Consider the following 14,483-nt stretch of genomic DNA (forward strand, 5'->3'; position numbering starts at 1 on the left):
TTACAGTCTCCCAGGGAAGGCCACGTACAGCAGCCCAGTGCAGGCAGCAGGGACTCTGGAGTGCGAGGTGCCATCTTAGCTCAAGCACAGGACATCGGGACAGTGGGCTCGGTACTTTCTCCTTCCCCCTGAGACTCCCGTTTCCTCCACTACAGACAGGAGGACAGGGCGCCGGGTGAACCATAGCTGCGTGATGTGTACTGTGTCCGGTACATCGCGTACAGCCACACTTCCATGCTGAGTGTGCACAGTACATGGTAACAATAGTTTCCTGATGAGGGACTGGGCTAAGGTCACACAGCTCCTGGCAGGGACACTGGTGGTGGGAACACACCAGGAAGCCTAAACCCTTCCCATCTCCCTAATGGCTCCCCCGCCCCCAAGAACTCCCGCAGTGCACTGCGGGCTCACAGTCTAGGCTCGCCCTCTGCTAAGAGACTACTTGCTCTTTGCGAGAAGTTGGCCTGTGGGTACTTCTAGGTATGCGGTACTGAGGGCTGGTTTTCTCAGATATTCGGCTGCAGGAAGAGTACAGAGCCGTGGAGGAGAGCTCTGTGGGCTTATTCTTGGACCAGGGGGCTAGTTTTAATGTGGCCTCTGTGCTGACACTGAATCTTCTGAAGGTCCTGCCTCCACACGGCTTTGGGGCATGACTACACAGCCAAGTGAGTCAGGGGACAAGGGTTTGAATCCTCACTCCGCTTTTAATTTGTAATAAGGTGTTGATCAATCTCTGAACTAGCTGATCTCTGAGTCCCTTCCAATTTATAGTTTTACATCTGAGTTCATTTTCTGGTCAATTAGCCCTTCTGCCTCCATAAGGCCAATCTGTGTCCTGAGACCTGTGGGCAGGGCACCGGGTATAGTAGGAGACTCAAAGGGAAGGAAGCAAGGAAGAGGCGTTTCAGCAGTAGAAGAGTACAAAAGGCTAATGTTGCTGTTACAGTTGGTTAAATATTTTCCAGCAACCCACTATGAAGCAGCAAGTGAGAGCAACTTCAGACAACAAACAAATGACACTTGTGTTGTGGGGTGGGAACTGTAAGATCATACAGCCACCAACTCATTGCAATGACAAGTGATTTCTTTTTTCACTCATCTGTAATTTCCGACTTTAAGGTAATGGACATGCATTACTTTATAAAGGAAAAACTTTCTTCTAATTGGAAAATTACACATGTTCAATGGAGAAAACTTGGACAACACAGAAAAGCACAAAGAAAAATAAAAATCACCAATAACCCCACCATCTACTCAAGTTATTTCTTCTGCCCTTACTACACTGGAAAACTGTTATACATATAAATGTAATACTGGCATACAGTCAGCCCCTTTCACCAAGCAATCATGAACATTTTTGTGTCCGAAATGATCACCTAGGATGCCACTGTACGGAAAACCCACAGTTTACTTAACCAAAATATTTACTTGTTTTTTAAACAGTCAAGATGTTTCCAATTGCATGTCATTAAAAATTATGCTGTGATGAACACCTCTGTACTTGCCTCTATATATACTTGTCAGTTATTTCTTTTTGGAGAATTTCCAGAAATGCAACTGTTGGGTCAAATGTTGCAACAGACACATATCGCCCCATTGCTTTCCAGAAAGGCCATACGGATTTATACTCCACGCTGTCAGGGGACGGGGGCCGCCAAAGCACACCCTTCTGAGACCTGGACGTGCTCAGGCTTTTGAACCCTTCCAAACGTTGCAGGTACAGCTCGGGATCACACTGTTGTTTTAATTAGCATGTCTGCGTTTAGCATTAAGGTTGAACATTCTTCCATGTTCACTGGCCATATGGATTTCTCCTCCCGTTACCTGCCCTTCCGTGGACTTTGCACATTTTCATCTCGGGGTGTTAACGTTTTCTAAGGACACATTTGGATGCAGGCTCAAGACCGGGTTCAGCCAGTCTGGGGCCCCACTCTCCCAGTCCTTTTCTGGTCTGCTGGCTTGGGGCTTTCACGACCCCGGGAGATGTGGGTTTTCCCTGCTGGAGGTCTCTCTCCAATTCCTTTCTGTCGCAGGTTTCAGTATTTTGTCTGTGATTCTCAATAAACATGTTAAATACTACTTTTGATACTAAGAGTAACATGTCACCTGAGGTCACAGACAAGCCACGGCCCAGAAGCACATCCGAGAGCCACCATCTAGTTGGATCCTGGTGAGTTCTCTAAAAGCGAGCTGAGCTCAGGTGGCACTGGCAGCTCGGAGCTACTGTTTCTGTGACGGATGAGGGACATGAAAGCAAGAATGCAAACTGCACTGGGAAATACCAGCCACCCCGAAGCAGGGACTTTTTCACGAGCTCAGATGAAAGGCAGTTTGGGGCTGGGCTTACAAACTGACTCGGCGGTCACCAGAGCTCAGCTGCTATCCGGTCTCTGGCACTTACTGGGTGACTCTGGGCAAGTTACCTAACCTCACCAAGCCTCAGTTTCACCATCTGTCATTTGCAGATACCATCTACCTCAGAAGTCATGGTGAGAGACTGTATGAAAAGATCACCTGGGGAACAGTCAATAAATGGCGGTAACGATGATTTTGTGGACCATGAGGCCTGGGAGGGCAGAGAGGAGAGTGGTCTGTCTCACCACGGCAGCCCTGCATCTAGCACGGGCACTAGCCGGCATCTCCAAGGACCAGAAGCAGAGGGTCTGAAGGTACAGACAGGGAAACGAAGCCAACGGGACACAGAACGTAGGCAAAGTCACACCCTCCCAGGAAGAGACAGCATGGTCGGAAGCAGAATCTCCTGTCTCTTGGGAGAGATCCCTCGGTTGGGATGAGAGAGACCTCCCACTGAGCTCTGCCTCTTTGCCCAGGAGGACGTGGGTCTCCCTGACTCCAAAACCAGATCCTTATCCAGGGACATGACTGTAGGAGACAAAAAGGCCCAGAAATATACACGGAGCTCTCAAGATTTCTGATACAGAGTGACCAAAATAGGCCACATAATGGCAATCGCAAGTACATCCAGAGACCTCTTTGCCTAAAACCTCAAACTATAGCCAGACCTATTTTAAAATGAGGTAAAACAATCCATTTCCCTCAGCCTGCCAACATCTACCACTAATGGAATGAGCTAATCCTGATGACCTGAATGGCGAATTCTTTATGGTGTTTTGGATGGCAGAGGAAGTAAGCGATGACAAAGACAGTAATAATAGCTAGAACCGCTAAGCATTTCTTGTGTGGTAGTGCTATTCTAAGGCCCTGACGTGCACAGTTGCAGATAATCCCTGTGGCAGCCCTGTGAGGGGGACAGCTTGTTCTCATTTCGTAGATGGGAAACTGAGGCAGAGAGCAATTAAGTTACCAGTCCAGAGGCCACTTCCCAGAAAGGTTTTCTTTGCTCTACCCTTTGCAAATAAGTTCCTCGCTTTACGCCAATGCTTAGGCTTTGATCATTTTTTATCCTAACATTTTAATTCTTCTAGGCCCTTTACGGATAGTTTTGCTTGCAGATAAGTCAACTTTCTGCTTCTCGTCATTTGATGGTAGGTACAAGGCAAAGGTTTCTTATCTACAACTCTACAGGTCTAGATTCCCTCTAATGACGGGAAAGCAAGTAGATATTTGGTCTATAATTTAAAAACCTGCTCAGGAGGACGCTGATTGAACCAACTCATTTTATAGTCTATCAAGACATTAATCACTTGGCTCAGATTGGAACAAAATAACTGCCAGCGAAAAGGCTTCCCGGACCAATAAATCTCCTGAGCTCACTGTCATGGATCTTGGGACTTTGAAAATAGCTCCTCCTCCTATTTCGTCACTACATGTTCTCCCTGGGAAGCAGATCCCATGGGAAGTGTCAGATGATGACAGTCTCAAAAACATTCTCCTTGGTAAGCACTGGCTGAGTCCAAGAAAGAAAGAAAGGCAAAGATGCATGTGGAGGACACATCCCCTGACCCAGGTGGTAGGCACTGTCTACCACTGGAAAGTAAAAGGTCCAATGTGCACACAAGCTGCACGATCACACACCTCCTGGTCTACCAGCGGCCCTGCTCCCTGGGTAGCTTCCTTCCCCAGATCCTGGAAATGAGTTATGGGACGTTGTGAGACCAGACTTACCAATCACCTTTAAAAGGAGGGGTCTATGATGAGAGACATGGAACACTCCTAGTTTTCGCCACGTAAAATCTTTCCATACCAGGAACTCACCAGCAGACTGTAGAAGAACTCGTGGACGAAGAGGCCCATGGCGCAGATCAGCAAATACAACAAATGGTAAAGGAACTCAACATCCAGAACCATGGCTCGGTAGCCTCTGGTGAATGTTCCACAGTTGCCCACAAAGCTCATTAGAAAGATGATTTTATTGCAGACCTGAGAATAATGACGGAACAGCCAGATAAGCACAGACCACACCGAAATGCAGACTTCGTGACAGCCGAGGGCCATTTTCACACAATGGTATTCTGCAACTGTGCCCTAATGAAGCTCCCTTTTGCACCAGGTGCCCACCAAACCCGCCCAGAACGACTTTGCAGATCTAAGTCATATCGTTACTTTGCTTTTCAGGCATATTACAAATTATGTGGTCGTCCAATAACTTCATGAGCAACAGTAATCAAGTGGCATTTGTATATGACAAAAACAAAATTAACACATACTGAAATTATGATTTTCGAAATGAGATATGAATCATTTCTAACATTCTTGTATGAGTTAGTCAAACACAGAAGTCACCTCAATCTATGAACCCTGTGATCAGCATGAATAAAAGCATTTTCTGAATTTCTGTTACATTCTAGGCATTATAAGGGTTACAATTTAATGAGAAGCAGCTAGTTCTTGTCTTTCATTGCTCCTAAATTCATAGAGGAAATTATTTTCCTTGGGGGGGGGAAAGGGAAGGGAATTCGGGATGAGTTGTTTCCCTGTCCCCTCCCCTTCTGGGAATAATAATTTTTCTTTGGGGATCCGTCCCTTTCCATGGATCAGTCCCTGAAATCCGGGTGGGGCTCCATCCCAGTCAACCGGCATATTATACTGCCCTGGCAATGAGGACTGGTTCAGGGATCGTCACATGACCCAACAGAACCAGGGATGCCCACTGAGAGCTTTCCTGGGACTGCACCAAAGACAACTTGATTCCTTCTTCCTGACCTGGGACCTGAGAGAATGTAAGCTTAGAAGCTGCGGCATCCATCTTGCCAGACCACGGAGCCTCGGAGCACGGTCGACGCAGAGCCCAAAGGGGAACTTGTCTGGGGACCTCGAATCAGCTGCACTCTGAAGCCAGGACCTGCATTTCTGCGTCGCACGAACCGATGCGTTTTCTCCTTCGCGTCAGCTGGCGTGGACTGGGTTTTCTGACACTTGGGGCTGGAGTCTGATCTACCGTATGGCATAGTTCCACCTCTAACGGAAACCCCGTGCCTAGAAGTCCATCTCCAGCAACATGCTGACAGAATCGGATCAAGGGAAGGCTGGGGAGAAAGATTTCCCGATGTACTTGCTAAAACCGTCTTCTGCTCCCCTAGCTGCCTTGGCCACAGGCTAGGGACGTCCTGCCGGTCAGGCTGGCGGGTCAGTGTAAGGGAGCTTCTCCGCAATCAGATAAGGGAGGAAGCCAACACTCACAGAGAATGCTAGGCTTTCTCAGACAGAATAAACGTTCAGTCCACCAGCATGTTCTCCTACGATTCTACCCAGTACTAGAATAGCATCTCTCAGTGGCTGAGAAAGTACCATGGACTCTGGATGATTGGTGCTGACGGGGTTTCAGGAAAACAAACAAAGGGCCATGGTCTGGGAAACATTCCAGGACCTCAGACATGCCTCGGCTCCTGCCGTTCCAACAGAGCAGTTCGCTTTACTTGAATCCACTCGCCCCTTTAAACAACTTCTGCCCTCGTGTCCTCCATTGTTTCGGCAGCACATCTGTATTCACCGTCTTGGCCTGGTGTCCCCGCCTCCTACCGACCCTGCTTAATGAGTCTGCCGTCTGGCTTCTGGCCCCACGTCTCCACTGTAGCAGCTCTCCCCCAGTCTACAAAGGACTCGGCCAGAGCGCAGGCGGCAGTCTGTCCGCCCTTAGCACCTAATCCTGGCTCCTGCAACGTGACGGGGCTCACCAGCCCACCCTTCCCACCACTCTGCCGGAGCCTGGCTGCCAGGACACCACCCTGTCCTGCCTCGCCGGCTCTCGTATGCCCAATATTCCTTCTCTGTCCATAACTACTCTTTCTTTCATCTCCTATATGCTCCATGTGAGTGTTTCCCTTTTTTCATTCACTCTAATTATTTATTATAGTTATTTCAGTTCTCCCCACCCAGCTGTTACTATAAATGGTAATTGCCTAATTTGAGTCTTTCCCCCAACTGATTTATGTCAAAGAAGAGATGACTGTGGAATGATTAAAGCCCAGAGAAACAAAAAAACTAGACAGGCCATAAGACAACAATCTGAAATACTGAGTTTTTCCATTTCATTTTTTTGTTTATTCTATATTTCCTTCTTAAGTAGCTTCCTCTTAATGATATCTACATCAGTGAATTATACCTACCTTCCCTTCTGTAACACTGATAAGTCTTTGTCACTCAGGTCATAATGTTTCCAAATGTCACAGCTAACATTAATGGCTTGCCTTGTCATCTCAAGCCTAGTAAATCAACAATTTAAGTGCATTTTCACCCTGAAAATTAGGTCTCTGCATGACTTCACTTTAGTTCGTTGCATTATTCTTTTCCTCATCACCTGTGACTAAACATTTGGAGTTGCGGTTGCCTCCTTCATCGCCCCATCAAGATAGTCATACCTTCCTGACCTGGAGAAAAGGGCCCAGACCAAGGCCCTACATGGCTTTCAGGCGTGAGGCTCTGACTCTAGGCCCACCGCGTTACCCTATCCTTGTAGCTCTGGTGTCTGTACCTTCCTTCTTTCTTCCACACTATGACCAAGACCCAGGCTTGTCATACCTAGTCAAGAGCTCTGCTGGGGTCCGAAATGGTCCTCCTGCCTCCAGTCCCTCCCACTTGAATCCACATAACATGCCACTACTTGAGGGCATTTTTCCAAGAATACTTCTTTGTATATGCCATTTCGTTGCTCAAAAAAACTTGAGTCATTTCCCACTACTGGGAATAGAGTTTCCCAACCTATATTCTACAACACTAATTCCAAGTGATACTTCAAACAAAATGTGGGCAAGTAAGTTTGGGAAACAGAGATACACGGTTTCCCTTTCTTGGAGATTCATAACCCTTATCACGCATGTTAAAGTCTCTCAGAAATCCTACAGTAAAAACCCTTTAATTTTTTTAACCCAACCTCTCCCTCATGGATTTGACCACTGAACCTCTTTTTCACCTAAGACTTATCAACCTGGAGCATGCTTTGGAAACACTGACCTGGAAGATGAGGCCCAAGGGCATTCTCCTACCATGCAGTGCCCTGGTGACCTGTGCCGGGAGCAGGTCCTACGTAGCCCTCCCTGAATCACAGTGGAGGGGAACACTACTGCTGACTGTCTCTTGAAAGTGTCCTGGGCCTTGCCCACTGCTCTGGCCTGTGGGGCCTATAGGAAAATGCTCTTCTCAATCCCGCTTTCTGGCCAGGTCCTATTCTTCAAGACAGAGCTGAAACCCTGCCTTCTCCCCTGGAGGTTGTCAGCTTGAAGTGGTCCCTTCTCCCCCCAATGTCCTTGCTGCCTCAGCCATCTGAATACCCATTTGGGGACATTAATTGCTGCACTGAATTACTATATTAACCTTATTTTGCAACATGACTTCCATTTCTGTACAGTAACCTCAGCTTCCTTATGTGCTCAGGGCAGAAACCTCTGGAAAGCAGTTTTCGATCCCCACAGTGCCTTCCCTGTCCAAACCTTTTGCTTCCTTTCACCAGGAAACCTCTCTGATCTATGGTCCTGTATGAACTATCTCTACTTCCTAAGAATTCCCCCTGCGGGTGCAGGTGGCGTCTATCCTTCCACAACAGTGAAAGAGACTTCCAAATGTCACCACTGACTTTGAAATAACCCTGATTCTCTCCTCACCTCTCCACCTGCTCCATTTCTGTCTGAACAAGTCCTCCTGCCTCTTCTCCTGGCTAAGTGTGGTCCCCACCAGAAGTGAATATCTGACTTATTTGACTTATACCATTAATATTTGACCATTTGGCTAAAATCTCCTGTCCCACCAAACCTCTGATCTGACGGGGAAAACTAATTTACGTCTCCACTGCCCTCCCTCTTCCTGCCTTACTTCTGAGAGGGACATTCCCTAAAAAGGAGACTGTGGATGCCCGGGTAATAGATTAAGAGGTTCACTGTACCGTGAGAAGGTTAAGAGGGAGACGTCCACCCACGCAGCTCTTGCTTCTGTTGTTTAAACAGCTGACCCAAACAGTCTTTTTCTGCACTGAAAGCCCAGGCAAAGATCCTAGGAGCCAGAACGGAAGGCATTCCTGCTTGTATGTCAACAAGAACGCAGCTATGAAGGTATTCATACTTACATTGAAAGCTCCCAGAAGAAACAACGTGGGTTGTAATCCAACCGAAAATATCAACCGGAGAATTGTAGAAGCAATTAAGGCCCGGATGCCATGGGGCTTGGGGAGGGCAATGACAATGGCCAGAGAGATGAGCATGGCTGTCCACAGCAGTCCTGACCAGTGTGGCTCCAGGGTTCCTGCAAAGACAAGGTGGGGCTCTCAAAGATCAGTGCTTTCACCGAGTAAGAGGTGACAGACCAAAATGGGCTGAATGACACTTTCTTCAATCACCAAAGTGGCCTTAGTGTCTGAACTCTCACGTCCAATACAATGCCCCAGATGTAACCCATCACACATCCATGTTTTCTTACCGCCAAGCCTCGACCCATGTTCCTACTACCTGGGAAATTCTTTTCCCTTTCCTATTCATTGTAGGTCTTAGCTGAGATGTCAGCTCTTCCAGGAGACCTCCCCAACCTCCTTCCTCTTCAGCAAACTGTGCCAGGTGTGCCTCCCTCTCTGTGTTCTCAGTACCCACTCCAGTCATCCCTACAGAACACTAATTTCTGGTGATCTGTTTACCTGTCTTTCTCTCCCCTCCACCCCTGCCCTGACTGCCCCCCAACTGGGTTCCCCCCAATAAAATTCCCTGAGGGAAGCACTCAGCACCCCGTAGGCGCTCGTCCAATGAATCTGTTCAATCAATAAAACTCACACATGTATCACATTTCCCTCTTCGGGAAGGCAAACTGGAAGCCTAAACTTCTAATTTCTATTAAAAGTATGCAAAGGGAAATTGCAGGTCCCCTGCCTGAATCAGATTTCTTCAAGGGAAGGAGGAAGGCAACTTCCGTATCATTAACATCATCCTACAATTAGATTATCCTTGTAGTCAAAGAGCTTATACCAGTTTTTGTCATCTCTTGCTATTTCAAGTTCTATTTAGAGTGTCCCACGAGACGGCTTAGTTATATAACATGAGCCAACATGGCTAAAAATATAGTTCTGTAAAACACTCATTAAAAAAAAATAAAACCCTATTTCAAATGCTGTCACATTTTGAGTCTCCTTCAGATGTAAACACGCAGCACTACATGATTAAGGCCACTTATATAAAGGAGTTTCACTTCTCCAGAACTGCTGGGATTGAAGCCCCACCCAGGAAAGAGACACCCTTGCGAGTTACAGCTCTTCCCTGAGCCTGCCGGCTGCCCTAGTTCATTGTGTTCATGCCGCCGAGACACTTTTTCTCTAGAAACTGTTGCCCCACTCCCAACCACTTACCTCCTCCCTCTTGATATCCTTCAAAAGAAAACCTAATTAGAAATGGGCACAGAGAGGCAGAAGCTTTTCAGAAATTCAGGAAGACATGGATATCAAGGCTTAGGTCACTTCTTGTGCACTTAGCAGTGTTTACATATCCTATTAAGCCCTTTACGCTGATTATCGTTTACGTGACCCTCCCAGCCCGCTCACGATTATCTTCATTTTACTCTGGAGGAAACCGAGTTGTGGATTACGTATCGGGCCTGAGGTGACACAGCAAATGTGTGTACGCCTCTGAAGTTGATGGTCCTTCATCACCAATTTAAAAAAAAAACACATAAAATCCACTGACTTTTAGCTTATAACGCGATGAATTTTGGCAGCTTATACAGCCGTATAACCACATGTAACTGCCAACATAATCAAGATATAAACATTTTTATTCCCCTAAAAGGCTCCTGTGATCTTTGCAGTTGCTGCCTTGCCCCATCCTCACCCTTAGGCAACCACTGATCTCCTTTCTAGCACGAGAGCTTTGCACGTTCTAGAATTTCATAAAAATGGAAAAGTCACCATATTAGGAGGTAGTCTTTGTCATTCTTTCACTTAGCAAAGTTTTAAGATTCAGTCAAGTTATCTTGTGTATTAATATTCTGTCCTTTCTACTGCTGAGTAATATTCCATAATATGGATATACTAGAATTTACTTATCCACTCAGCAATTAATGGGTACTTGGGTTGTTCCCAGTTTGCAGTTATTATAAACGTCCCTGGGAACATTCAAGTACGAATCTTGGAATGCGTGTATGTTTTCATTTGCCTTGGACAAATACATGGAAATAGGATTTCTGGATCTTAAGTATATGTTTAACTTTCTACAACACAACCATACCACCTTCCAGAGTGACTCCGCTGTTCAGTTGTACATGGGCAAGTCGAACTTGCTCCACACCATCACCAATACTTGGTATAGTGAGTATTTTCTTTTTATTTATTTATTATTTGCTCATTTTTATTTACTTTTTCAGCGTTTTCAATTTTAGCCATTCTCGTAGGTTTCTCGTGGTATGCCATTCTCGTTTTCATTCGCATTTCTCTGGTAACTACTGATGTTGAATATCTTTTTATGTGCTTATTGGCCAACCTCTTGTGAAATATCTGATCACATCTTTTGCCCACTGTTTTAATCGAGTTGTCTTTTTATTATTGAATTGTAAGAGTTCTTTATGTATTCAGGATATAAGCCTTTTGTCAGATATATGTTTTGTAAATATTTTCTCCCAGTCTGTGTCTTGCTTTTCATTTTCTTAAGTGTTTAATCACCATCTTAAACTGCCTCGAGATCCCAGTATAATAAATGGGACCAGTACAGTGGACGTACCCAAATCCTGAAAGGGCCGAAATAAAAAACCTGTTGTCTCCCCACTATAAAAGCAGTGTTAAAAAAAAATAATGCTAGATTTTAAAAAAAACCAATTATAGAGAGACATCTTTAAGACAATTGGAGAAACATGAATATGGACAAGCTATTACATGATTTGCTGTTAGTTCTGTTAGATATGATAATGTTATGGTAATTATACATATTTTGAAATATTCTTAGAAGTTAGAGATGCACACTGAAATATTTATGGGCAAAACAACAAGATGTCTAGACTTATTTAAAATCTTTCAGAAAATACAGTAGGAGAATAGATGAAACAAGATTGACAAAATGTTGGTAGTTGTTAAAGCTGGGCTAATAGATACATGGCGGTGTATTAACTTATTACTTGTATATTTGAAAATTTCAAAAATGATCATGTTTTAAAAGGAGTACTATATTTGCTTTAATCATTATAGCATGGTCACAAATTCAGTAAAAAATCTGAATGTGCCCAGGTTTCATGCTTTCAAAGCCTGTGTGACTCATCAGTTCTTAAATAAAGGGGGAAAATGATACTTTTGAAAAGGAGCTTTTAAGGCCACCAGTATTCTGGGCAGCCACAGGCCTATGATGCCACAGAGCCACATTAGCACTCATTAACAGGGGGACATTCAACCGGGACATTCTGGAAATCCTGGTTTTAGAGTCAAACATGAACAAATACTGATCTCAAAGAAATACTTTCAGGTAACCAACCAGATCTTATTTCAAGGCAGGGCTAATGCAGCCCTCCTCCTGATGATGGTTCGTAGTCAGTACAGAAGATTGTCCCCACATATCTTACAGGAGGAAAAATAAATCCCTCTGAGAGTGGACTGATGTGTTTGAGGTGAGCATGGTCACTGTGTAACGGAAAGGCTTCCTGATGTCAGATCAATCTCCTTCCCTCCCGGGCAATCTAATGATGCTTTCCATTTAGTCCGTCCACATGAAGTACCATAGCCCACACTGCCAGAACAGGGCGCCTGGACTCCTCCAAATCAGCTAGAGTCGATGTCACACTGAGAACCCAACACCAAAAAAAAGTTGGTGGACCTTTAACAATCATCTCATCAGTGGGTCTTGAACTTGTATGGCCAGAAACAGGATGCCCCAGAGAACTCTGACTGGGTCAACCACTATTCTTCCCTAACTATACAGGGATTTCCAAATCCACATCAAGGTTTTACAACTGCTGGGTTAATTTAAGCACCTCTGACTAATTGCAGCTGCCTGCCCAGAGTCATGTGAGGAATGTGTGGCAGAGCCAGGCCCACTGAGTCTGGGTGCTGCGAGTCTCGGGATTCACTGGATGAGGCTGATCGCTGCAGGGGAGGGGAGCTGTCAACCACCTTTCCTCTGACATGGGCCCCAACGTGGCCACAGGTGACCTGTGAGAAAATGGCCAAAGTGCGTAACAAAACTGATTTTAACTATTTTTAAAGAAGCGGGGGATAAAGGAAAACACATCCAAAGTAATGGTTGAAGAATCAGTTATGATGAGCACAAGGACTTCCCCGAGATGAAAAGAGGGCTGGGCTCTGCCACTCCGACGGACCACTTCACACCGGCACCCCTGCTGACTGGCAGCCTGGCTGGGCACAGGCCCCCTTGATGAAAACCTTGCAGCCCCGTGGACCTGCAGAATCTCTTCACACAGGCGCACGTATGATTCCTAACATGGCATTAAAAAGGAAAATACCCCCAGACTTGTGTTTAGGTGTTGCTTTTGGGGGGAAAAAATCCCTCAAACAAAGCTTTCAGTGCATCTGAAAGCTAAACAGAAACGCTAACTGCTCGAACGGGTATGCTGGATACCCGAGCAGCACAGGATAAGTCATCACTTCCAGAATGGACCCCAAGTAGACTTTACGTCTAGACATGCTGTGTCGTTACGTATACACATCTGCATTATTAGGCTCAAGAGCTAAGCCTGGAACTCCTGGGCTGTTTTCGTGTCTTACTTTTGGGCTCTTTATTCCAAATGTGTCACAAAAGGTGGCTACTGGTAGGTTGTGACATACGTGTGTGAGATGACCTGTCAAACAGCTCAGATGAAAAATGTAGCTGAGAAGGCCTCCGAAAAGGCTATCCAGGGTGTCAGAGAAGGGGCCGTGGACGTGTCACAACAGAGGGGCTTCTGCCGGCCCCCAGAGCCCCACGAGTGTGCCTGCCTCTAGAATGCTGTTAAGCAAACGGAAGAGCCGCAAACACAAAGACGCCCCTTCTGAATTGTTTGCCTCTTCTCAGCGACATGTGCAGAGTGCACATGGCAGGTGGCTGGAGGAGAGGTGGGGGTGGAGGGGTATCCATAAACACCACGGACATCGTGTTTTATTGCGTGAGTAGTGGCACGTGGCTCTTAATAGACTAAACACCCAAGGGGGTGCAGTCTTCAGTCACCCAAGTCCTGCCTCCCTGAGCCCCTTGCCAAAAAAAAAAAAAAAAAAAAAAAAAATTCAGATACGTCTTAAAAAATTCTTCACTCTGAAATTAATGCTGTAAGTATGGTATGGGGAAAATAATCGAGTGGACTGAGCATGAGAATATCTATGTTCTAGGGGGAGCTCTGCCACTACCTGGCTGTGAAAGTCTGGCCCCATCTCTCAACTTCTCTGAGACAAAGTTTCCCAATATCTAAAACAAGGAGGCCGATTGAGACCATTTCTTACAGGTTTCGGAGTGTACAGCTTCTTCTCTTTCTTTCCTGGTAGATAAATGTGGACACAAAATTACATTCTTTTAAGTGAGATTTAAAACGAGGTCTGTGGTGCGACCTGCAATGTCATCTTGTCTGAAAACGGGTAAGGAGGACCCCATAATATTGCACCAACACTTCCAGGGATCACATTTAAGATGCAAGTCATAACCGTCCTGCTGCTTCTCACAGTTGCCTTGAAATTAAAAATACGGGTACCTCCTCGGACTCCTTTAAATGGGTAGAAAAACGCCACAAGCAGATTCATCAGGACAGCCAGGTTAAACGAAATGCTGCTCCAGAAAGACATGTTGCGGGCACACCAGTACAGAACGGGCTGGGCTGTGAAAACAAAGAGCAGGCCACGTAAGGTTTGAAGCCGCAAGTCAGAGCGCTGGCAATCCCACTGGGCCCTTCCTCCCGTTCTGCCCAACAAGCCCACTTTTGTTCCCAGTTTCTACCACAACAGTAAAAAATGATCATTTGTTTTGAGGTTGACTCATAGGCTCATAACGACATCAGATTGGTTTATTTCTGTTTGGAGTACTTACTGTAACAGAAGATGTATTTGGGGACAAGGGAGAGAAGAAAAGGAGAAAAGCTGGAACATCTAAAAACCCTGCGTGCCCCAGTCAACACCACCAGTTATGGAATCTGGG

The 14,483-nt window shown here is 45.8% G+C and overlaps 1 protein-coding gene across 5 annotated transcripts in view; it reads right to left on the bottom strand.

Moving 5' to 3' along the window:
* The window catches only part of ITPR1 (inositol 1,4,5-trisphosphate receptor type 1), a 321,669-nt gene that overhangs the window by 34,355 nt on the left and 272,831 nt on the right, over nt 1-14,483 (bottom strand). For all 5 annotated transcript variants that reach the window (XM_045808124.2, XM_087866841.1, XM_087866840.1 and 2 more), the window contains 3 exons: nt 14,044-14,166; nt 8,477-8,652; nt 4,177-4,341 (listed from right to left, as the gene is read on the bottom strand). In XM_045808124.2, the coding sequence (XP_045664080.1) occupies nt 4,177-4,341; nt 8,477-8,652; nt 14,044-14,166 (464 nt within the window). The remainder of the gene's footprint in view (nt 1-4,176; nt 4,342-8,476; nt 8,653-14,043; nt 14,167-14,483) is intronic.

Source organism: Ursus americanus, chromosome 14 (genome assembly GCF_024610735.1).
Source record: "Ursus americanus isolate L20-20 chromosome 14, mUrsAme1.1.p, whole genome shotgun sequence".
In the NCBI taxonomy this organism is placed as follows: Eukaryota; Metazoa; Chordata; class Mammalia; order Carnivora; family Ursidae; genus Ursus; species Ursus americanus.